The following is a 22,828-nucleotide window of genomic DNA, read 5'->3' on the forward strand; positions in this document are numbered from 1 at the left end:
CTTAACAAAACAACTTCTAGAGTTAGCTACACTTGTGTCTAATTCTTGTTTTCCTATTGTCTCTGTTCAATCAAAGCTTGTCAAGATCACCAGTAACTTCAACGATCAATTTACCGAGGACCAGGGTGATATCCTCCCCCAATCACTGGCCAAGCACCTTCTCCATCTCTGCTGATTCCTCCTGGTCACCCACCCTTTGGTCATCTGAGTGCCCCAGGGCTCTGTGTTCAGACCTCTTCTCCTCTCCATCCACTCGCACTCCCTGGGGTTTGCCTGGAGACTTACACATTTAAATGGCATTGATGCTGATGAATCCCATGCTGAGCTCCCTCCAGCCTAGAGGACTCCTCTGAATCCCAACCCCCATTTCACATCTCCCAGTGGACATCTAATAAGCCTCTCAAATGTACTATGTCCAGAATCCAACTTCTGGCCATCCTCCACCCACCTGCTCCTTCTAGTCTCCCTCAAGTAAGTAAATGGTAATGCCTTTCTTCCAGATGCCCAAGCCCAAAACACTGCAGTCCTCTTTGAGTCCTTTCCTCATGCCCCATGTTCAGCCCACCAGCATATCCTGTTAGTGCCACCTTCAGTACATATTCAGAATCAGACCACCTCTCCCAAATCTCTAACCCCCTGTTCCCCATCATCTGGACTATTTCCCCAGTCTCCCAACTGACCTCTCTGCTTTCAACCTTGCCTCCATATCTATCCTCAACACAATACCCCCACAGAATGGAGCCCCTCAGCCCTCATGCAGTCCCTCCAGTGATTTGCCAACTCAATTCAGGATAAAGCCAAATCCTCTCATGATGTGGTCCCCTGACCTCCCTGATCTCATATCCTTTGTCTTTCCTCCTCATTCACGCTCATCTGCCACAATGACCTGCTTGGTCCTTGAGCACTTCCAGCATCCCCATACTCTTGCCGGAGCACTATTCCTCCCATAGATCCATGGGGTCACTTCTCCACCTCCTTCTAGTCTTGACTCAAATGCAGTCTGCTTCTCCCCCCTTTCTTCACCAGATTTTAAGTCATGACCCCCCCCCCCCCCCCAGCAAATCCTATCCCATCTTTCTTGCTTTTCCTCCCTAGCAATTACCACCATCTGACATGCCATGTATTTTATTTCGGTATATGTTTGTTGTGTCTCCTTCCCCATGAGGGCAGAGATCTCTATCTTTTCTAATACTCTGTCCCCAGTACTTCGAGCACTGCCTGGCACGTATTTGGAGTGCAGTAAGTATGCAATGAATATATGAATGCCTAAACAGCAGGGATGCAGGGGATATTTGCCTTTTAAATTTCTGAAGGCAGATAACATAGCTATTTAAAAAATAGTTTTAAGAGAATGTTTTGTCCCGCTAGTTTTCCCACCCTTTCCAGAGAAGATGAAAATGTAGAGGGGGAGAGGAAGAACTAACTAGAGATTTGTGATGGTTTCAATGAGGCACACCCACAACTTGGCCCCCAGGTTAGCTCCAAAGTTTATATGGGAGAGACCCTTCCATAGCTCTGGGGATCAAGTAAATAGTGGCCCAGAAGTTGCCGGAGGAATGGGGACATGAGGCACTTGTCAGAGATGGCTGCATGGGCATCATGGGAGAGAGAGCCAGGGAGCCTTCTGCATTTCCTATAGACCCCAGAGTGTCATGAAAGAGTGGCCAAATTGTAAAATGCTTCCCAGAAGGGCTTGAAAATTAGTCGAGAGAGAGCCAGGGGACCTAAAAGGGTCATGTGGCCAAGATAACAAGCTATTGTCTATGTGGTTCATGGTCCCAGAAATCAGCAGGCCTACAGACAGGCAGACACATACTGGTGACCAAAGGTCTCTGCCTGTGGAGGTCATGACATTCTGGAAGCCCACCCAGAATCTAACTGCCTCCCAGGGGTATGGACAAGGAGGAAAAGCTGAAAAATGACTCAGCTTAAACCTGAACTACTGAAGGATACTATGGCTTTTCTGTCATCAGGAAAAATGTGAGCTCAAAAAGGAGATTAAGTTGAATTACAGGAAAATAAAGTTATGTTTTTAACACACTCACAGATGTGACTTGAAAATACCATTCCTGCTAGTTTACTAATTTGGCTTCTGATAGAGTTATTTCAAGCCTACTTCTTCCTTGTCTTCCTCAGAAAGTCCAAGAATAAGTTCGCACACCCAGAAAAATGAGCCCCACAGAAACAGAACAACCCTTCTAGTCTTAACCCTGGTGTGTCAAAGCCAGCCCCCCTCCCCGCCGATGTCAGAGGAATCCCATCATCCAAAACTCCAGTAGGGTAATGGTCATATGTTCTCAAACTCCAAGTGTGCTCTTGACCTCATTTTGCAATAGCCAAGCATCTAGTCTTGGAACATGGCAAGGAGGAGAAACAAATATAAAAGGCTCGATTTGCTAAGTGTCACCTTGGGCTTTAGCAAGAAGTCTAGCCATTAAAACATTATATCCTCATGCCCAAAGTTCAAGGCCCCTCATGATTCAGCCAGTCAAACAAGTAAGTCTGATCAAGGCATGGACTAGCAGCCTCTCCAATTTCAACTAATAGCCAGCACTCAGTTCCTGAGCAACCAGAGCTATGTAACAAAGACATGCTTCTCTGGGCCTGATCCAGTGTAATGGGCACCCTAATCCCTCTGAAGACCCAAATCAGCATAGCATACACTGAACATTTAATCTTCCATTCTCATTCAGTGGGTCTAACACATTTCATGAATACAGACAGAAAATTGACAACAATAATTCTAAGCCTAACTTTCTGCTAAGTAAGGAACGTTGAGGGTGGGCAGGAGGTCTTGCTTGTATTCTCTCCCAGAATGACCACTTGAATCAAAGAGAAAAATTCCCAGTCAAATCCATTAGTCACCAAAGCTACAATGTTAAACTTTGCTTGGGTCACTGTATTGAACCACTCAAACTCACCTCTAAAAAAAAAGTTGATTTTTTTAAAAATAATTTTAAGCAGGACTTCATTACCTACATCAATCCAGAGGTAGATATCCTAGACTGTGTTGAAAATGGTTTCTCTCATAGCACAAATCATTTTCATCAAGAGGGTAATAATATAACCCAACACTGAGATTATGGTGAGGCTATAGGTTGATGTGTACAAAGAGACTTTTAGGACCTGTAAAGTTTATCATAATCAATATCCTTGTTGATACTGTCAACATCGTCAGTCCAATCCCCGATACCACTGCCCTAGAACTCAACATCTGCATAACTAGAATAATGATATGATGCCTCTCATTCTTTTTTTTTAAGATTTTATTTATTTATTTCACAGACAGAGATCACAAGTAGTCAGAGAGGCAGGCAGAGAGAGAGGGGGAAGCAGGGTCCCTGCCGAGCAGAGAGCCCAACTCAGGGCTTGATCCCAGGACCCTGGGATCATGACCTGAGCCGAAGGCAGAGGCTTTAACCCACTGAGCCACCCAGGCACACCTCATTCTTTAATTAATGTCTAAGTTTTAAGCAATGGAGACTCTTTACTCATACATGCACAAATACAAACACAGACACAACATACGAGTACATAGGCCTACATGGAGACCAGATAAACCCCCAAACATGCAAGCACCCCAATTTCCAACCTGCCCTACCCCATTCATACTAAACTTCTCATGCCCCCCAAACCCACACAAACACATGCCCACAGCCAGCTACCATGTTGATTCAGCAGAACTCTATATACTCAAAACAAAAATCACTTAATCATTTCCACAAGCAGAACACCGGGCTTTCAAGCTCTTGTTGACATTCCCTATTGTCCTGCCTCTGTGTCTGCTGTAGAGATCATTACTGTGCTCAATCTGACTTCAAGCTGGACCAGCAGAGGTGGGAGGGAAGGGAAGACCTTTAACCAAAATGCTGAATTGCTTCCAAAAGGCCCAGTGAGAAAGTGTGCCTGGAATCTAGCAAAGTCAAGCAGATGGTGAGCAAAGAAGGGTCAGGACCTGATAATCTGATGACTGGCCTGTTCCAGATGGGAGACCCAAGTTGGGTGGGGAACCTCTGGGGAAGGCCAGCTTCCTAGCCCTCTTCCAGTTCTGGCGCCTAAGGTAGGTAAGACACAGGAGCTCATGACTTGGTCCTCTGAGGCTAGGGTGAGCACTTACACCCAAACAGAAAGTACAGAGGAATGGGATCTGCCCAGTAGGGCGAATGAAAGAAAACCCCATCAGGTCTTCTCACTGATGAAGACAGCAATGAGACATCACGAATTCAGAATTTGTGATGGTTCCAACAGGGCCTGGGCAAAAGCTTTCCTTACCTTCTTCATTCTGCTTATATAGACAGTTTTGCTTAGCAAGAGTTCCAACAATCTACTTAAGAGAAGAACTATTTTTGAAGGCTTTCCCAGGACTGCTGAAGTATTCATCAAACTACAGACACTAATCTTAGCTATCGTAAATTCAATTTTAAAAGTATTTTGGGGGAGCCTACTATGTGCCAAAGTCAACCTACTTTCTAGTTACTGTGTGCATTTTCATACACAAAATCACATTACTTTTCAAATATTTTCTATTTTGAACTTGCTTCTACTTCGGTCTGGCTTCCCCATCCTTCAGTTAATGTCAGAGAGGTGTTAAAAGACACTGGTTTGTTTAATAAGCTTCAGTGAGCATCCTCGGGGCACTGGAGTGGAGGGGGGGAGATGCTTACTCAGCCATGAGCACTATACCAAGTTTCAAGCACTGTCCTGACCCAGGCTACAGGGTGGGGGGTGGGGAGGGCAGGCAGGGACAGGACAGTTAGGGATAGGAAGGCATGCAATGAGACCAATGAGACCTCAGAATGAACTTCTGGTCCTTCAGATTTCCACAGAAAGCTGAGCATTTTGTCACTGAGAAGAGATGAATCCTTTTCCTCTGGATGGGAAAACAGGTCCCTCACGGACCAGGGAAAGACCTTTCGGGAAGAGTAGAGGATATGGCGGTGTGGAGGCGGACACAAGGAGGGCTGGTTGAAGGGGGCTGGGGCCTCCTCTTGTCTGATGAGGCCCTGGAGTTTGCCAGACAAGTTTCACCCCGGGCTGTCCCCCCTGCAGTGTGCATCGAGGGAGGAGGGGTGCACCCCCGAGGAGACCACAGGAATGCCAAGCAGGGGAAAGGCGCCCGGAGCCAAGGGCTCCGGCAACGAGGATCCAATATCGGCGGGTGACTCCAGCCCCCGTAACAGGAGAGACCGTAAAGTATGTGCTCTGCTTCCCAACCAGCAAACACAGCAAATAACCAATTACTCCAAATAGCTAACAGATTTCGGCTCTGATTTCCCTCCCCTTGCCTCCCCTGTGCCTTCACTTGTCATTTGATGGGCGATTTGTATTTGCTCTGAGAAAATGAGAGAAGGAATGACTCACAAAGGAAGGTCCAGATTACACGCAGTGACAGGCATCAAACCTCCCTCATCAGAACTAATGGGAGTAGGGGGAGGCCAGGCTGCACTGGCAACACATCTGAACCAGAGATATTTTTAAAGAAGTACAGTTTTGGACTTTCAAACACATACAGTAATTCTCGCTGAACCAATATTGCCAAGTACATGTCCTTAGGAAACTGACTTCAGGGAGAAGATAGGTATCCTCCTAATTAGCACATCTGCTAGATACCAAAGTACAGGGAAAACCTTTTGTGTTATTTAAGTTAAAATATTCCTCCTCAAAGACTCAAGTTCAGAGGTGCAACCGTGAAGTTCTGAAACAAACAGCCTTGGATGCCTTCTGGAAATGCTTCCTCACTTGGGAGCCACACCCTGTAATTGATTCCTTTGCTCAAAAAAAAACCTTTGCTTCAAAGTCTTGGGATAAATTGTTGTCAGTATTCATGAGCTGCAATGAGGCATTCCCCCAAAACTTGGAATTAAGGGAAATAGGGCTGCCCTCGGAGAATTAGACCGTGAAATCAATGCAGAGTGGTTCAGAGCAAGGACAGGCAAAAATCACCTCAAAGCAGAAGAGTGGCTCTTACACTAAGCCTTAACCCTAAATGGGTAAGTTGTCTTAATACATCTAGAGAAAGAATATGTCAGTGAAGAAAAGGAATTGACCAGTCCCACAAATACAAGAGTAAGGGAAGGTTGGCTGCTGACAGTCGTGCACATCAGAGCCCTCGGGATGGTCCGGACCTTTGGAGATGGAGAGATCTGTCCATCTCAGTCAGCTGCCATTAAATTTCAAGTCACAGAATGATCTCTCCTCATTCTGATTCCTTATTCATCTGCAATCACAACTGGGCTTCCTAATTGCTGAACCTGTAAGATATCATGGGCTGGGCCACAACCCAGGGTCATGTCCCCTGGGCAGAAGTATTTCTCACTGTAAACTCATAAACTGGCAACCTCAGTTTGAGACTTGAAGAATGAATACCTAACCCTAAACTCATCAGGAGTCCAAACCCACAAGAATGAGGATCTACCCACAATACTGTAGAAACTTCCCAAAGAACACTCCTGCTTGCTCTCCTCTACTTCAGAAACTCCTTACATAGAGGTCGATAGGTGAGGACCATGACCCTGACCTAATCAGCTAACACAGAGCTGCCACAACAAACAGAAAACAAGCTCTTCGGTCCCATGAAAAAGCTTCTGATTCTGCTTTCCTTCTTAGTTCTCCTACCCTGCTGGATTCCTACTGAGCAAGGTAAAAATATAACAATCTGAGACTGTTTTTTCTTCCTTTTCTAAAATCTTGAGATTAGAAGGGGTTCCCTGCACTAAGAGATGGAACCATCTGAGCTGTCAGTACTTGACAAGCAAGGACTTCCCTCTGTAAGGACAGAGAGAAAGAAGAGAATAAGGTTCAAAAGAAGGGGAGAGATATGAGGACAAAGACAAGTGTTAGGTTAAAGAATTGAGTAAAAGACAGAAGAAAACAAATGACTACTTTATGTTTGCAAAAAGTCTTAAGAGGATATACAAAGTTAGAGTATGTGTCCTGAAGGACATATAACCTTCAGGAAGACAAATATGACTGTCAAATGCAAAACAATAATAGAGACATCGATTTCTAGCAAAACAACAAACAAGAAGTCCAGAAAGTCTCCAAGAACACCTAAATTAACAGATAAGATGTCTTTAAATCCTTTTTAAATGCATGCCTGCACTGATGGGAATGTAAAGAAAATCCTTGGGGGCAAATGAGAAAGCAAAAATCCAGAGAGATAAGGAGCCCAAATGCAAGCTAACTGTGGGGCCAATAAAGCCCAAGCCAAACGTTTAGTTTTAGTGAATCTGGGTTTGTAGCATTTCCAGGCATCTGGTCAAGTAAACACATATCCTTTGTGAAAGAATTTAACTTTCATGAAGGCCTCAAAGAACTCTCAGGTAAAGTTCCAAGGAACATGAGTTCACAATCGGAAATACCATAAAACATAAGGAACAAGGCACCATGAGCAAGAGTCAGCTAGAAACGCCAACTACATATCAGACCCATTAAGACAACAGGAAACAGAACTGTCAGAAATAAGACTTTTTTTAAAAAGCTGTTTAGAAATAAAAAAGCCACTAAAAATTATGACAAAGGAGCAAGAGATTTTTAAAAATAAGTAAGCTGATTGCAGGGGGTGGGGACAGAAGAACTTTTCAAGCTAAAAATATAATACTTAAGACTGAAACTCAATAGGTGGGGTCAAATAGCCTTAGAAACAATGGAAGACTTAATGAACTAGAAGATCTATCTTCAGCAATTAGCCAGAGTGTAATACAAAGAAAAAATAATATGAAAGAACGTTGAACTAACATGGAGAACAAAGAAGGTCCATCATAAGTTCCAGAAGGAAATGATAGAGAGAATGTAACGTTTAAAGAGACAGTGGTAGAGAACTACCAGAACTAATTAAAAGATGGGGAAAATAAAACAAAAAAATAGTTCTCAGATTTAGGAAGACAATAGCACAATGGAAGCCAGAAGATAGTAAATTAGTCCCTTCAAAGTGCTGATAGAAAATAAGTGTCAGTAAAATTAGTATTTCCAAAATAAGGGCGAAATAAAAATATTTTCAAGCAATAATTTAAAAGTGAGAAAGTTTACAATGAATTGACTCTAATTATAGGAATTTCCATAAGCTCTACTTCAGGAAGAAAGGAGATGACCCAGGAGGGAAAAGACTGACACACAAAACCAAGTAGTAAATGTGGGTATAGCTAACAGAAATGGGCTACTTTAAAAAATGATATTGTTTTTTAAATGACACTTATTTATGAGGTAAAACTAAAATACTGAACAGAAGTTTGAAAATTGGTATGTGATTGGAATTTAAGAAATCTAAGTTCCTTGTGACATTCTGGAGGAAGTTATAAATATTAATTAGACTTGGACTTTGCATGATAAAGTTTCTATACTATCACTTAAGGAATAGAAACAATCTATAGCTTTGAAACTGAAAAGGAAAGAAGGAATGGGGAAGGGAAGGTAATCTTTCAAGCTGAAAAAGAAAAAAATAAAGGCAAAAAGGGTAGGATGAATAAAGATAAGAAATAAGATGGAAGAAATAAATCCAAATATATCAGTAAACACAATTAATAACTAGACTCTTCAACTCTCTAGTTTAAAAAAATAATATTGCCAGAACACATAAAAGAAAAAATGGAATCCATCTATTTGCTGTTCACTAAAGAGACGCCTAAAACAAAGTCACAGAAAATTGAAAGTAAAATAATAGAAAAAGGTATACTAGGAAAATATTGGCCAAAAAGAAGCTGGTGTAACTATTTTAACAAGAGACAAAGCAGACAAAACAGTCTCATTAGATATTTTAAATTTAAAGTAGATACTTTAAAAGTCAAAGGGACAGAGGTTCATACACGTCATTTAAGGGTTCAATTTTCTAGGAAGATATGAAAATTCTAAAAGTGTTTGTGGCTAATAACACAGCATCAAATATGTATAGAAAAAAAGATCATAAGGAGAAAATGATAAATACCAAATCAAAGCAGGATGTTCTAATATACCTTTCTCAGAAATTAATGAACACCACATACAAAAATCAGAATAAAAATAAATTTAGGGACACCTGGGTGGCTCAGTTGGTTAAGCCGCTGCCTTCGGCTCAGGTCGTGATCCCAGGGTCCTGGGATCGAGTCCCGCATCGGGCTCCTTGCTCAGCGGGGAGCCTGCTTCTCTCGCTGCCTTTGCCTGACTCTCTGCCTGCTTGTGTGTACTCTCTCTCTATCTCTGGCAAATAAATAAAATCTTTAAAAAAAATAAAAAATAAAAAATAAATTTAAATAACACAATTAATAAGTCTGATCTAAAAGGACATGTTATATGTAAAACCCATTTGGAGAATAGACTTTCTTTCCAAGAAAACAGAGGATGGTTACATAAATTTATCTTGTAATAGGTCATAAAGCAAGTGTCAAGAACCATAACATACAGATCACATTCTCTGAACCATCACACAGTTAAGCTGAAACCAGTAGCAAAAAGATAACTTAAAACATAATTTAGGAACTTCCAAAACCTAATTTTAAGCAATTCAACCACCAAAAAGAAATACAGCAAAAATCAGTATATATTTAGAACTGGAAAATAACAGCAGCAACAACAACAAATCGGTCATCAAAACCTGTGGGATGCATAAAGCAGTACTTAGAGGAAAATTTATAGCCTTAAATGTTTACATGAGAAAAAGAGAAAGTCTGAAAATTGATGAACCAAGCATAGCCCTTAAGAGGTTAAAAATATAATAATTCTCCCCAAAAACAGAAGGAAGGAAATGATAAGGAAATTAACAAACTAGAAAACAAGGAAACAATAAAATATCAACAGAGCTAAAATTGGTTCTTAAAAAAGACAAAAAAAAATCTGACAAATTCTAGCAAAAATAATAAATTATAATCTTAGGAATTAAAAGGAACATCAATGAAAGAAGAAAAAATGAAAAAGTAAAAGGTTATTGTGAGAAATGCCACATCAATATTTTTTAGGAAGAAATGGATCCTATAAAATATAAATCACCCAAAGGGACTCACATAGAAAAAGAAAACCTCAAAGGTCCTATAAACATTTTTCCAAATATATCAGCAGTTTAAAATTTCCCCAAGAAAAATACTTGGTCTAGACGGTTTTAGAAATGTATCTACCAAACATTCAGGCAAGAGATAATGTAAATCTTTTTTCATTCATTCAGAGATTAGAAAAAAAGTATATATGCCCCCAAGTCATTTTATAAGATTAGTATTATCTAAATACCAAAACCTGAAAAAAAAAAAACACTATCAGAAAAAGAAACTTCTAGCCATTACCATTTATGGTAATTGATTAAAAAAAAAAATCCTAAACTAAATATTTGCAAACTGAATCTAGCAATGCAGAAAGAAAATAATAATAATAATGCATCATGACCAGGACAGAGTGTTTCAGAAATGCAAAGTTACTTTAACATTTAAAAGAAATCTCTTAATGTAATTCACCACATTAACAGATTAAACAAATTATATGATCACCTCAACAAATATATTAAAAACATTCAATAAAATTTCATATTATTCACACTAAAAACTCTTAGCTAACTAGTAATCATTCACCCAAGGCAGTAGTGGTATAACATAAAGATATTCACTTTTAAATTAGAGCATATAAGTATACTCTATCATCAGTTACATAGAACATTAAACGTGAGGGTCCTAGGCAGTTCAATAAGATAAGAAAAGGAAATAATAAAAAAGAAATAGAAATTAGAAGTACACGGAAGAATCAATCAAAACCATGATTAATCACAAATTATATGAGACTACACAAAAAAAACAGAAAATCATCAAATCAGTAGAATTAATATGAGAGTTTAGCAGTTTCTGAATATAATATCAATACATGAGGATAAATTTCATTTATATACAAGCAAAAAATCATTAGAAAATGTACCTTTAAAAATACAAGTAAAAATAACAAAGAAGCACAAAAATAGCCAGAACTAAATTTAATAAAATTTGTACCAGAGTTTTTTGGAGAAAATTATAAAAGTATATTGAAAAACATTAAAGAATATCTAAATAAATGGAAAGCTTTATCATGTCCATGTTTAGCAATATTATAAAAACATTCTCCATAAATTGATTCAGAAATTCACTCAATCACAAATCACAACAGTTTTTCTAAAGAAGTTGACAAGCTAATTCTAAAATCGAGATGGAAAAGCAAAGGATAGGGTGCCTGGGTGGATCAGTGGGTTAAAGCCTCTGCCTTTGGCTCAGGTCATGATCCCAGGGTCCTGGGATCGAGCCCCACATCGGGCTCTCTGCTCAGCGGGGAGCCTGCTTCCTCCTCTCTCTCCCTGCCTTTCTGCCTACTTGGGACCTCTGTCTGTCAAATAAACTATGGGAGTTAGGAGAAGGGAGTTGGGGGAAATTGGAAGGGGAGGTGAACAATGAGAGACTATGGACTCTGAAAAACAATCTGAAGGGTTTGAAGAGGTGGGGGGGTGGGAGGTTGGGGGAAACAGGTGGTGGGTATTAGAGAGGGCACGGATTGCATGGAGCATTGGGTGTGGTACAAAAACAATGAATACTGTTATGCTGAAAATAAATTTAAAAAATGATTTAAAAAAAAGAAAAGAAAGAAAGAAAAGAAAAGAAAAGGACAAAGACAGCATGACACTTCTAAAAATGAACAAGGCTAGACTATTTCCTTTACCAGATATGAAGGCTTATTATAAAGCTATAGTGAATGAGACAGTAGAGTATTAGTACAGGAAAAGACCAATGGAACAGAATAGAGAGCCACTAACCAACCCACACTTACATGGAAACCTGATATATTACACAATTGTCCTTATAGATCAAGAAAGAAATAGGTCGGTCATTCCACAACAATACACATTCACTGGTTATCTACATGGGAAGAAATAAAAAGAAATCTAATCTCTATCTCACACTTTGCACATAACACAAATCAATTCCAGATGGAATAAAGACTCCAGTATGAAAAGGGCAAGATTTTAGAATTTTAGAATTTTGAGGAAAAAATGTAGATTAATATCCCCTTTTAAAAAATTGAATCTTAGAACACTGAAAAAAATAAAATAAAATCTAAAAAAATTTTTTTAAACAATGCAGAGATGGGGGGAGGGCAGAGAGAGAGAGAGAATGAAGTGATAGCCTAAGAAATCCAAAATATATATAACAGGAATTTCAGAGGAAGAGGGCTTAAAAATGACTAGAAATTAAGGAAACTAACCTAACAGCAAGAATTTTTAAAGAGCTGATTCCTTGGATGAAAACAACCATAAAAGTAAAAAAGATTAACAACATAAATCACAAAATTAGGAATGAGGATGAAAACAGAACAGATACAGAAATGTGTTCTTCTATTGTAGAAAATATACAAATTCATAATAATGTAATAAGCAATATCTGGGAACATCTAACCTACCAAACTGACAGAAGTAGAAAGTGATCCAAAAAATCCCCTTTTTGGGACGCCTGGGTGGCTCAGTTGGTTAAGCGGCTGCCTTCGGCTCAGGTCATGATCCCGGTGTCTTGGGATCGAGTCCCACATCGGTTCCTTGCTGGGCAGGGAGCCTGCTTCTCCCTCTGCCTCTGCCTGCCACTCTGTCTGCCTGTGTTCACTCTCTCTCTCTCTGACAAATAAATAAATAAAATCTTTAAAAAATATACTTATAAAAAAATCCCCTTTTTCACACACACACAAAAAATACAGGGTAGATGTATCTTATACAATTATATAAGATAGGCGCTCCTGAAAAATCTAAAATTCAAAACTCATATAACATAGTACCATTTTCTGTTGTTTTTAAGATTTATTTATTTATTTGAGAGAGAGAGCGCACGATTGGGGAGAGAGGCAGAGAGAATTTCAAGCAGACTCCATGCTGAGCTTGGAGCCTGATGAGGGGCTTGATCTCATGATGGTGAGATCATGACCTGAGTCTAAATCAAGAGTCTGATACTTAACAGACTGAATCACCCAGGCACCCCACATAGCACCATTTAAAAAAAAAAAAAAAAGTATCCTATTTACCAGCTAAACCATAAACACAATTCACTTGGCCACCACCTTTTAAATTACATGCTTGTAATCATTTTTCGAATTTAGGTTGATTCATATTACTACACATTTTATACATAAAGCAAGACTACTAATTTTTTTTCTATTTACTGTTTATATCATGCAATTTCCAATGTGTGTAATTCAGATTCAAAGTGGCTTTAGTGTATTTTCAAACCTCTAAGAAACAGTAATTCTCATGCCAGAGAGACTGTTTAAGAGCACAGAAAATGAGAGAATACCTCAAAAAAAAAAATATTTGATGCAACTATTCTTATTCAGATATCAAAACTTAGCAGAAACAACTTTAAAGTGGTACTCATTAATAGAGATACAAAAATCCTAAAAAAGTTAGAGCAAATGTTAAGTCATGCTATAGACTAGAAGTTCTCACAAACTTGCCCTTCACCAGGATCAACAAACACTACCCATTCTCTCTGCTGACAATCAAAGGTACAGAGCCCGCTGAACGCTGCTACACCACCAGAGCCCCCACAGAGGACCTACAAGCTTCCAAGAGTCACTGTGTTGGTTCCCAAACCCATTTATGCCAGTTGTACTAAAACGGTAATTAGATCAATAAGTCAATATGACAAAAATAGACACAAATTGAATTTAAAAAGAAAGGGCATCTTACCTAGAAAATGGATTTAATGATTTTTTTTAACTAATGAAAATTAAGAATGAGATTTTTAAGTTTTTATTCCAATTCCAGTTAGTGAACGTACAGCATAATATTAGTTTCAGGTGAATCACATTACAGTGATTCAAGAGGTGAATTCAAGCAGATGATGGGGATTACAGCTCGCATGTGCTGTCATGAGAACCGAGTGTTATATGGAAGTGTTGAATCATGAGTGAGATTTTTTTAAAGGATGGGTATGGAAGGGTAAAAATGGTTAAAGGATGGGTAAAGGATGGGTGAAAATCATAAATTTTTAAAAGGACTCCACAGTCTGATTTTTCTGCAGGTATCATTCAGATCTCATCAAACTTTAGTAAACCAAAAGAAAAAAAATCATAGGTTCCATTTTGGATGTGGCTTATACCAAAAGGATGACATGACACTCTCAGAGCAGATCCAAATTTAAAGAGGCCTTGGTAACATCAAGTGAATTGCATAGGAAGATACACAGACAGGGTTAGAAATGAAGTTTATGGTGTGTATGCATGGCTTTTAATCAGTCCCCATTTAATCATTGTTTTCAATTAGCCAACCAACTACCTGTCTTGATTGCACTGGGTAAGAGGACTTCAATTATAGTAAATTATAGTTCCATGACCGACTGACCAATTTGAGTTTACCCCAGGAATGTAAGACAATTACACATTGTATTAACATTGTATTAACAGAACAATAAATAACAAAATAATCATCTTGAGAAATGCCAAATGGATATGCAGTGGATAAAATTAAACTCCCATCCCTCATTTTTAAGCTATTAATAAACGAATAATAAAGGATACAACCTTGACAAAATCAAGAATATCTATCTGAAACCACCAATCATTACCACAATTAATGGAATAATGGTAGAAGCTTTTCATTAGAATCAGTAACTAAACATGTTTTCTCACTTGCAGCTCAATTATCAAACGTTATTCTGCAAAAAGGGAATAAGATCTAATTATTAGAAAGATAGTGACATATTTATTGCTGTTTGAAGAAAACCAGTTTACTTTCCTGGAAAACCCAACAAAATCAGTGAACGACCCTCAGAACTAGTAACGGAGCCCACTAAAGAGTCTGTTCCAAAGTAAATAGACAAAATATCGTTTCCCTATATGCTAACAATAAGCAATTAGACCAAATCACTAAAAAAAAAAAAAAAAAAGATATTCCATGTCGATAACAACAACGGCTAAATGCCAAAGACTAAATATGAAATGGATGAAATGGGGGTGACTGGGTGGATCAGTCAGTTAAGCGTCTGCCTTTGGCTCAGGTCATGATCCCAGGGTCTGGGATGGAGCCCCGCATCGGGATCCCTGCCCAGTGGGAAGCCTGCTTCTCCCTCTCCCTCTCCCACTCCCCCTGCTTGTGTTCCCACTCTCGCTGTCCCTCTCTCACTGTCTCTCTCTCTGTGTCAAATAATTTTTTTTAAGTCTTAAACATGAAATGGATTGGACCTATTTAAAGTAAACAAAAAGAACTCCTCTAAGAAACAAAAGACACTAGTGGAAATTAATACCATTAAATGTCCAATGATAGGGAGTAGTTAAAACTTTATGGATGTTCATATAGCGGAATGACATGCAACCACATTTTAAAGAATATAAAGATACAGAAAAACATCCACAATATGCTTTTCAATAAAAGAAAATGCAGATTGGAAAAAAGTACACTATGATTCCTATTTTGATTTTGTTTTTAAACAAAAGGATGCACACATGCATAAAAGATACCTAAAAATGTAAGCTCATCAAAATCTTAATGGTGTTTATCTCCAGCTGGTAGGAATACAGGTGGTTTTCACTTTCTGCTTTACCCTGTGTAGTGCTTTCTATATCTTCTTCAATGGATAAATCAGAAAAAATTAAAAATATATATTGCCTCTTTCTAGAAATCCATAAGACGTCAATACAGCAATGCCTCCTGCCGGCACCATGAACAGAATTTAACTGTTGGCAGGTCCTATCTCATAGGGCTCTCCCAGTAGCTCGGGAGCAGCTCTGGCTCTCAGCATGGGACTTTATGAGGACGTGAAGGCTAACACCAAGATGACACCAAGTCCTCTTCCCCAAGGGATCCACTAAAGATGACACACCAAGCAAATCAGCCCAGTTGCGGACAGTGGGCCCCAGTAACAAGACAACCAAGGTTCCTCAGTCACCCACACTTTCCATGTCTCTGGGAAGGGCAGAGAAAATCAAGTTGCCATTGCCCACAGAATCTTCTTGTGTCCCACGTCCCAGCAGTCCAGATCTAATCTAGAGACTTCCCTGTTCCCACTGGCCCACGCCACGCCAACAAATACCTGGTCCTCATGCCAGTAAACAGGATTAAGGTTAAACTGACAAAATACACTAAGAGATAACTCAGCGCTATTTCTGAGAATCTTCCTTTAGCTCACTCCCCATACCTCCTCCACGACACAGGACAGGTCACTGTGTTTTTTGTTGGATCTCAGGAAATACAGTTGATCCCAAACAACATGGGTCTGAGCGGCATGGGTCTGCTAATACACAGATTTTTCCAATAAATACAGGGCTGTAAATGCATTTTCTCTTCCTGATGATTTTCCTAACAGCATTTTCTTTGCTCTAGCTTACTTTATTATAAGAATATAGTACATAATACATATGATATACAAAATATGTGTTTATTGACTATTTATGTTATCAGTTAGGCTACCTGTCAACAGTAGGCTCTTAGTAGTCAAGGCTTTGAGGAGTCAAAAGTTAATCTGTGACTTTTGTACTGTGCAGGGGCTGGCGCCCCTAACTCCCATGTTCAAGGGTCAAATGTATTTCCTTTCTTCCCCTCTCACTCCCTTTCCTCCCTTCCCTTAACTCCCTGCCCCCACCCCCAGCCCCCCAGGGAAATCAATGAGCCCACAAATAGGTAAACAATACATACATGAAGACTGGACGGAGAAGATGCCATGTTAGTGGGGGCAGAGCCCAACAGACCATCTGCAAGCTACAAATTAAACACGCTGATTAGCAACAGGATTAGAGAAACCTCTTCAGGGAAGACTAGACAGCCCCAAGGAAGGAGAGCTCTCCAACCAGGGAGGCTATAGAAGTTGTGGGAGGAACATGTGTTTTGGAGTTAGGTAAGCCTGAGTCTAAATCCTGTCCCCATTACTCTATCAGCTAGCTATGTGACTTTGGTCAAGCCCCCTGACCTTCTGAGTCAGCATCCTTATCCAGAGAATGGGTACAAAGCCCAGCCCCCAGGGCAACAGTGAGTATGGAAGAGATGAGGGCCATGCACATCCAGCACAACTAAGGCACATGGAAGGGGCTCAGCCAATGCCCCCTCTTGCCCACTTTCTCACTGCCCTTGGCACCACTTACTCAGTGCCATTCTCACATGTCCTCCCTACTCAAACCTCCCCATCCCAGACGTAGCCCGAGCTCCCCATCTTCCCCGATGGTTTCTTCTAACAGCTGGTCCACGCCAAGCCCTGCTTGGGCATGGTTCCTAAGTCTGGTTTCTGAGCCTTTTCTCTTCAAAGACAAGAGCCAGGACATCCTACGGCTTACCCCAAGCCTATAAAAGGGGGGACTTTGAGAGTGTTCTAGTCCAACACGCCTTTGCTATCCTAGAGAAAACTTCCTGCATCTTTTTTCTGGCATCAGATCCTTGCCTGCAGTCTTCTGGTCCCACGACTCAGTAATTTATAGGGTGAGTCCCTGGGCTGCAGGGTAGAGACAGCCTCAGGAGTCAGGACTGGAGACAGGTGACTTTTTCAGAGACTGCTGTAATGGTCCCAGAAAGGTGATGGGGCTCTGCATGGATGAGTACCAGTCTAGGCAGACAAAGCCAGGAGAGCCATTCCAGGCAGAGGAGATCACAAGTGCAAAGGAGCATAGAAATAAAATGCGGCACAGTCAAGAAAGCAAATGGCTCAGCCAGGGACGGCAGGCACTGGGCAGCAGGCAAATAAGGCTGGAGGGTAGAGGTCACCAGCCAGGATACGAGTCCCAGGGTCAGGCCCTCTCTGGCTTTCAACCCCGAGCAGGGGGCTCCAGAAGGCTCCACAGGAAGCCAAGCCCCAGGTGGCTGTCCTCTCCTTGGCAGGAAGAACCAGGGAGACACTCTCACCTGGGGGAAGGGCAGGCGGAAGTCTGCTGGGACCCGGAGGGGAGTCTTGGCACCCACAGAGCCATCTCTCCCCTGTGAAGGGGGAATCACTGAGGGGATCCTAGCCTCCCCTAAACCAGCCTTCTGGCTGCCCAGAGCCAGAAGCATTGGCAATGGCCAGTAGGCAGCAGGCCAGGCCACTGGATGGTGCCGGGGGACGGGCCACACGTGTTAGTGGGTGTGGTGTGACCCCTGGCAGAGACTGGATGAACTCCACGCAACCCCCCACCGCTGGCCGCCTCTGCCCCTCCTGCTCTCATCCTGAACCTCACAAGAGCCTTTCTTGTTATTTTTAATACAGTTTGTTTTTAGAAAGGTGAGAGGGAAACTGGCAGTTCACCAGAGCAAAAGGGAGAGAAAATAAAGCTAAACACAGTGCTCCAAAGATCTGGTCCCGCTTCCGAAATGACATGTTCCCCTTTGGGACTCGGACATAATTTGCTGCTCCAGTTCTGGGGGCACGTCGCCACCTTCACAGTGTCCAGGAGACTATAAGTAGAGCCGCAGGCTCAAAATGAGCCCCAGCTGGGGTGGGGTAGGGGGGAGACTCAGCACCCTCCCCCACAGCGTGGGGAGGAGGTCTTCATGCCTTCTGATGCCTTCACCACGCCAGCCTGCACATCCTCCAGTATCTGCCCACCTCACACACACACACACACGCACACGCACGTGCACACGCACATGTGCATGCACACGCACTCACACACGCCGTCCCACCACCAAGCCCATGCTTCCACTTCTTTGCCCACAGGAAAGCCCTCCTTTCCCCTCTGCTATTCTGACCCCACCAGCCTTTGAGGCCAGCAACCGCCAGAAGCCCTCCCGGTCACTTAGCCCATGCTGACCTGCAGAACCAAGAGAGTCCGTGATTTTTTTGTCCCTGGCTGATGAGGCATCTCGTGTGAGATCAGCTACACACCTCCCGTCTCTCCCAACTGGGAGATAACTTCAGGATGTTCTCCTCTTTACCCCTCTTCACCATGCATATGGTCCTCCTCCCCAGACCCAGGAAGTTCTCCTTCTCTGGAGACTTACAGGGAAGCCCCCACCCAGGGTGGGCTCACAGAATGACAGGCCAAGAGTCACCCGTGACCAGGTGACTCCAGGGGCATCTCAGAGGGACGGATGGGGTGGGCAGGGGCGCCACCTCTACCCTGAGCTTCCAGACCCTCAGTAAGGGATGGGGGGGAGTGTGCTCTGTGTGTGTCCGGCATACTCTCTCTCCTACCGCTTCATCATCAGAACACCAAGAACCAGCTCGATGAAAAAGCAGATTGGTAAACAGAGACCCCAGTTGTGTTTTAAAGAAAGAAATAGAGCCTGATTCAGAGTCAGAGACAGAAAGAGAAGACTGCCAGCACGGGGGAGGGGGCCGGGGAAGGAAAGGATGGAGAAGAATATGTGGGTAGCAGTTCATTCCACTTGGGTCCCTGGTTGGAGGTGATGCCTATTCGTTCATAATTATCCCACATTTTCCAAATTTTATATAATTAACATGTATTTATAGCCAGAGAAAAAATAATATATCCTTTTTTAAAGCAGAGCGTTAAATGGAAAGAAATAAGCTCTGTCCTCCTCTTTGAGGACATACCCAGGCTGCCCTCAGAATGTCAAAAGTCAAGGCCATGATTCCTGAACACCACCTGCCAAGTTTAGACACACCCTCGGGAGTTTACTCGCACCCCTGCCCGCACACAAGCATGTGCACGCATACACACTACCTCCCCCTCGGGCAACAGGTCTAAAATCTACACAAAGGAGAGCTGCACGGACCAAGAATAAACTGTGGAGTTAATTCATGACCGCCTGTCTCCTCCAGGCCCTGATCACCAGAGAAAAGTTCAAGAGGACAGGCCTCTTGACCTCCACGGGGTCTCCTCACTCCTACATGGCTGCCGACCGAGAAGCCTGAGGCCAAGCAGACAGATCTGCTTATACATACGTTTTGGACCATCTCTAGAATTGGCTGCTCCTGAGAGAAATCAAACATTTCTATGAGGTGACATTTCTGATGTGTGGCAGACTCCCCCCAGGAGCTGAGCCCATGAGGGTTAGGAGGTGGAGTCAGAAGAGAGGAAGTGCCTTGAGGAAGGAGACAGGAAGGACCGAGACCGAAGCTGGATCTGGCAAGAGCATTGTCTGAGACTAGGGAAGATTCCTCAGCTGGGTCCTCAGCCAGGACCCGGTGAGCTCAGCAGGGGGGACTGCATCGCCAAGAGCATGAAACGGGCTGCAGAGAAACACGGGGTTGGACAAACAGGAGCCAGGCAAAGTCCAGATTCTGCCAGACTTCTTGTCCCTCCAGTCCGCAAAGAGCAGGGATTTCTATTTTTGCTGGGGGAGGGAAAAAGGGATTAAAAACCTACCCAGAATTATCTGGTAAACCATTTGGAATGGTGCCCATTGCCTCCTGGCTCTGCCTGGACCAGCCAAATATGATCCCTGGGTCTCAGAGGAAAACACAATATAAAATTGGTCTCCCCCAAGTCCTCCATCAGACACCATCAGGCCAGGGCTTCCTGGAGACCTGCACTGGTCTCTCTGTTGGCCTTGGGGTTCCCAAAGAGGAGGGCACTGTCTCCTCAATCAGACAGGGAGCTCCATGAGGGCAGGGTTCAAGCCTCCTCCATCAGAGCAGACAGATCTCTCTTCCTCCTTCTCCAGGCCCATGTCTGAGGTCCCGTGAGCCCAGGCCCTCCACATGCGGCCACACCTCTGGGAGCCCAGATCCCAGCTCCTCACCCTTTGGCTGGCCAGCAGCTCTAGCCAGACTGGCCACGTGCTCCACAAAGAGCACAGACCCTGCACTGGCTAAACCCCAGCCCCGGTTCACTCATGTCAACGCCAAGAGGGTGTCCAGACCGGCCCTCCTCACCATCTGCCTCTGGCTGTGCCTGTAGCCAACAAGGCTCAAAACAGCCCCCCCCCCCCACTCACCGCCCCATCTGAGTCTGTAGACATTTTGAGGGCAGCACACACAGAACGGAAGTCCGGCTGGACAAGCTCTGCACTTCTCTGCATAGACCCAGACAGCCCACTGAGGGGGCGGGAAAGAGGAGCCAGGACTGGACAGCCTGGAGTTTGGAGCTAAGTATCTGCCTAATCCAGCTACAAACACCCACCCAGGCCAGAAGGCACTAGTATTGAACATAGCTGAAACCTGGGTAGGCCCATCCAAAATTTGCACTTGGATTTTCCCAGTCTAGAGAAGCTCCTTCTCAGACCCATTCAAGAGGAAGCAGGTCAACCATCCGTCCATCCATCCATCCGTCCATCCGTCCATCCATCCGTCCGTCCACCCACCCACACATCCACCCATCCAGATGGATTTCGCTGAATATGACCTTTCAACCAGTCCTGTGCTGGGCACTGAGGACACAACAGGAATGCAGCCAGTGACTGTCCTGAGCCTGGTCTGGGGAAGGTGGCTGATATTTGCAGAGACAATCAGGACTTAGAGCAAGGGCAGTGACCAAGATATAGGCAGGACTTGCAGGAGAAGGCGGGGAGCCCGTGACAAATCCTGGAAGCAGGTGACCATACCTAAGTTGAGTCTTACAGAATGATCGGGACTAGACCAGAAGATGTCCCCAGCAGAAAGGATGGTAGGCAGAACCCCACAGAGTCACAGAGGTGGGAGAGAGGGAGAGTGTGGGGCTTCTGAGGACTCTTAGTGTCAGAGAAACTATAGAGCAAGATCTCTTGTCTCAGTAGCAGCTGGGCCCAGGTCAGAGACTTTCCCTTGGAAATGGGAAAAAAAGAAGCAGAAATCCATCCTAAATGTTAGAGGGAAGCCCTGTAAACACATCTCCAGAGCAGCTTTGAGGATCCTGAGCCCAACTTAGCACCCCAGTGTGTTCTTTTGCTCCTGAGCCCAATATTTGTTTGGTGGTTTAAAGAAAACAGAACCTTCTGAAGTGGTAGGCCATCCCTGGGTCAATAAACAGACCAAGAGCCTGAGGACACACACATTGTCTACACCGGCTAGAGGCTGTGCCTCCGGGCAGCGGGAAGGCTCTGGGAGCCCCAGGTATGAGTGGTGTGACCAGTGACCAGCATCCTGCAAAGCCGGGAGGAGGGTGTCAACCTGGAACAGATAGCAGGTCAAGGCTGGTGCCCACTGTGAGGCCATCTCCACTGAGGGAAGGACTGAGTGACCTTGGTCCTACAGGAGCTAGAGCACCCCAGGGCCCAAGGCGGGGAGAGTGCTCCCTGCTCTGTAAGAGACACCACAGACCTCTCACCATGCAGTTCAGTGTTGGACTCTGGGTCAGCAGCTGGCCCTCGGTTGCCAAGTACATAGCAAAGGGATGTCTCTTACTGGACCGCAGGGTTGGATTCCCTTGGAATAAGACCCTCCTAACCCCTCACCTTCTCTTTTCCTGGAGACGGAGGGAATTGGGTAAAAAAGGACATTGGCTTGGACACAGACCCTTCCTTTTCAACTGCTTCCAAGAAGCCCCCACTCCCAGCAGGGCTCTGGCTAGGGTGAGGCAACAGGGCTAGAGCACCCTCATATCTGCCTGATCACTCTCTCCCCATCTTCCTTCTCTCTCATTGGCCACTCCCACCATGTTTCCTGAGTAATTGTCAGCAAGAGCCCTCAACATAGCCCTCTAGGCAGAGGGCCCGTTTTCTTCACACACTTGGGGGAAAATGATGTGATCTTGCCCAGGAGACCACATACAACCCCTCCACCCCACTCCTGATCAGACTGAAATCTCCCATCCAGGTCCCTCCACCTATATAGTGTCCCGCCCCCAGGATATGAGAGCGATGTCCTATAGAGGCTGCGTGGTAAGGAAGGGAAGGGAGAAAGAGGAGGAGAGAGGAAGAAGGGGGAGGGGCAGCCAAGGCCTGTGGAGTTGGTGTCTCTCCCGGGGACCCAGGGCTTGTCTTACCTGAACGGGGATGAGGGGCTCCTTGTCATCAATGTCAATGAGCACGTCTTCCCCAGGACTGAGTAAACTCACATCATCTGTAGGGAAGAGCGGTATCCAGGCCCAAAAG

General features: G+C 43.4%; 1 protein-coding gene across 11 annotated transcripts in view; it reads right to left on the reverse strand.

Annotated features, from left to right (window-relative positions):
• DYSF (dysferlin) overlaps positions 1 to 22,828 on the reverse strand; it is a 203,591-nt gene that overhangs the window by 40,440 nt on the left and 140,323 nt on the right. For 6 of the 11 annotated variants that reach the window (XM_032873658.1, XM_032873662.1, XM_032873659.1 and 3 more), the window contains 2 exons: positions 22,720 to 22,796; positions 16,586 to 16,648 (listed from right to left, as the gene is read on the reverse strand). In XM_032873658.1, coding sequence (XP_032729549.1) covers positions 16,586 to 16,648; positions 22,720 to 22,796 — 140 coding nt within the window. The remainder of the gene's footprint in view (positions 1 to 16,585; positions 16,649 to 22,719; positions 22,797 to 22,828) is intronic. The other 5 variants (XM_032873665.1, XM_032873660.1, XM_032873664.1 and 2 more) reach the window with 1 other exon arrangement.

This window comes from Lontra canadensis, unplaced genomic scaffold (genome assembly GCF_010015895.1).
Source record: "Lontra canadensis isolate GAN:19392208 unplaced genomic scaffold, GSC_riverotter_1.0 scaffold50, whole genome shotgun sequence".
Classification (NCBI taxonomy): Eukaryota; Metazoa; Chordata; class Mammalia; order Carnivora; family Mustelidae; genus Lontra; species Lontra canadensis.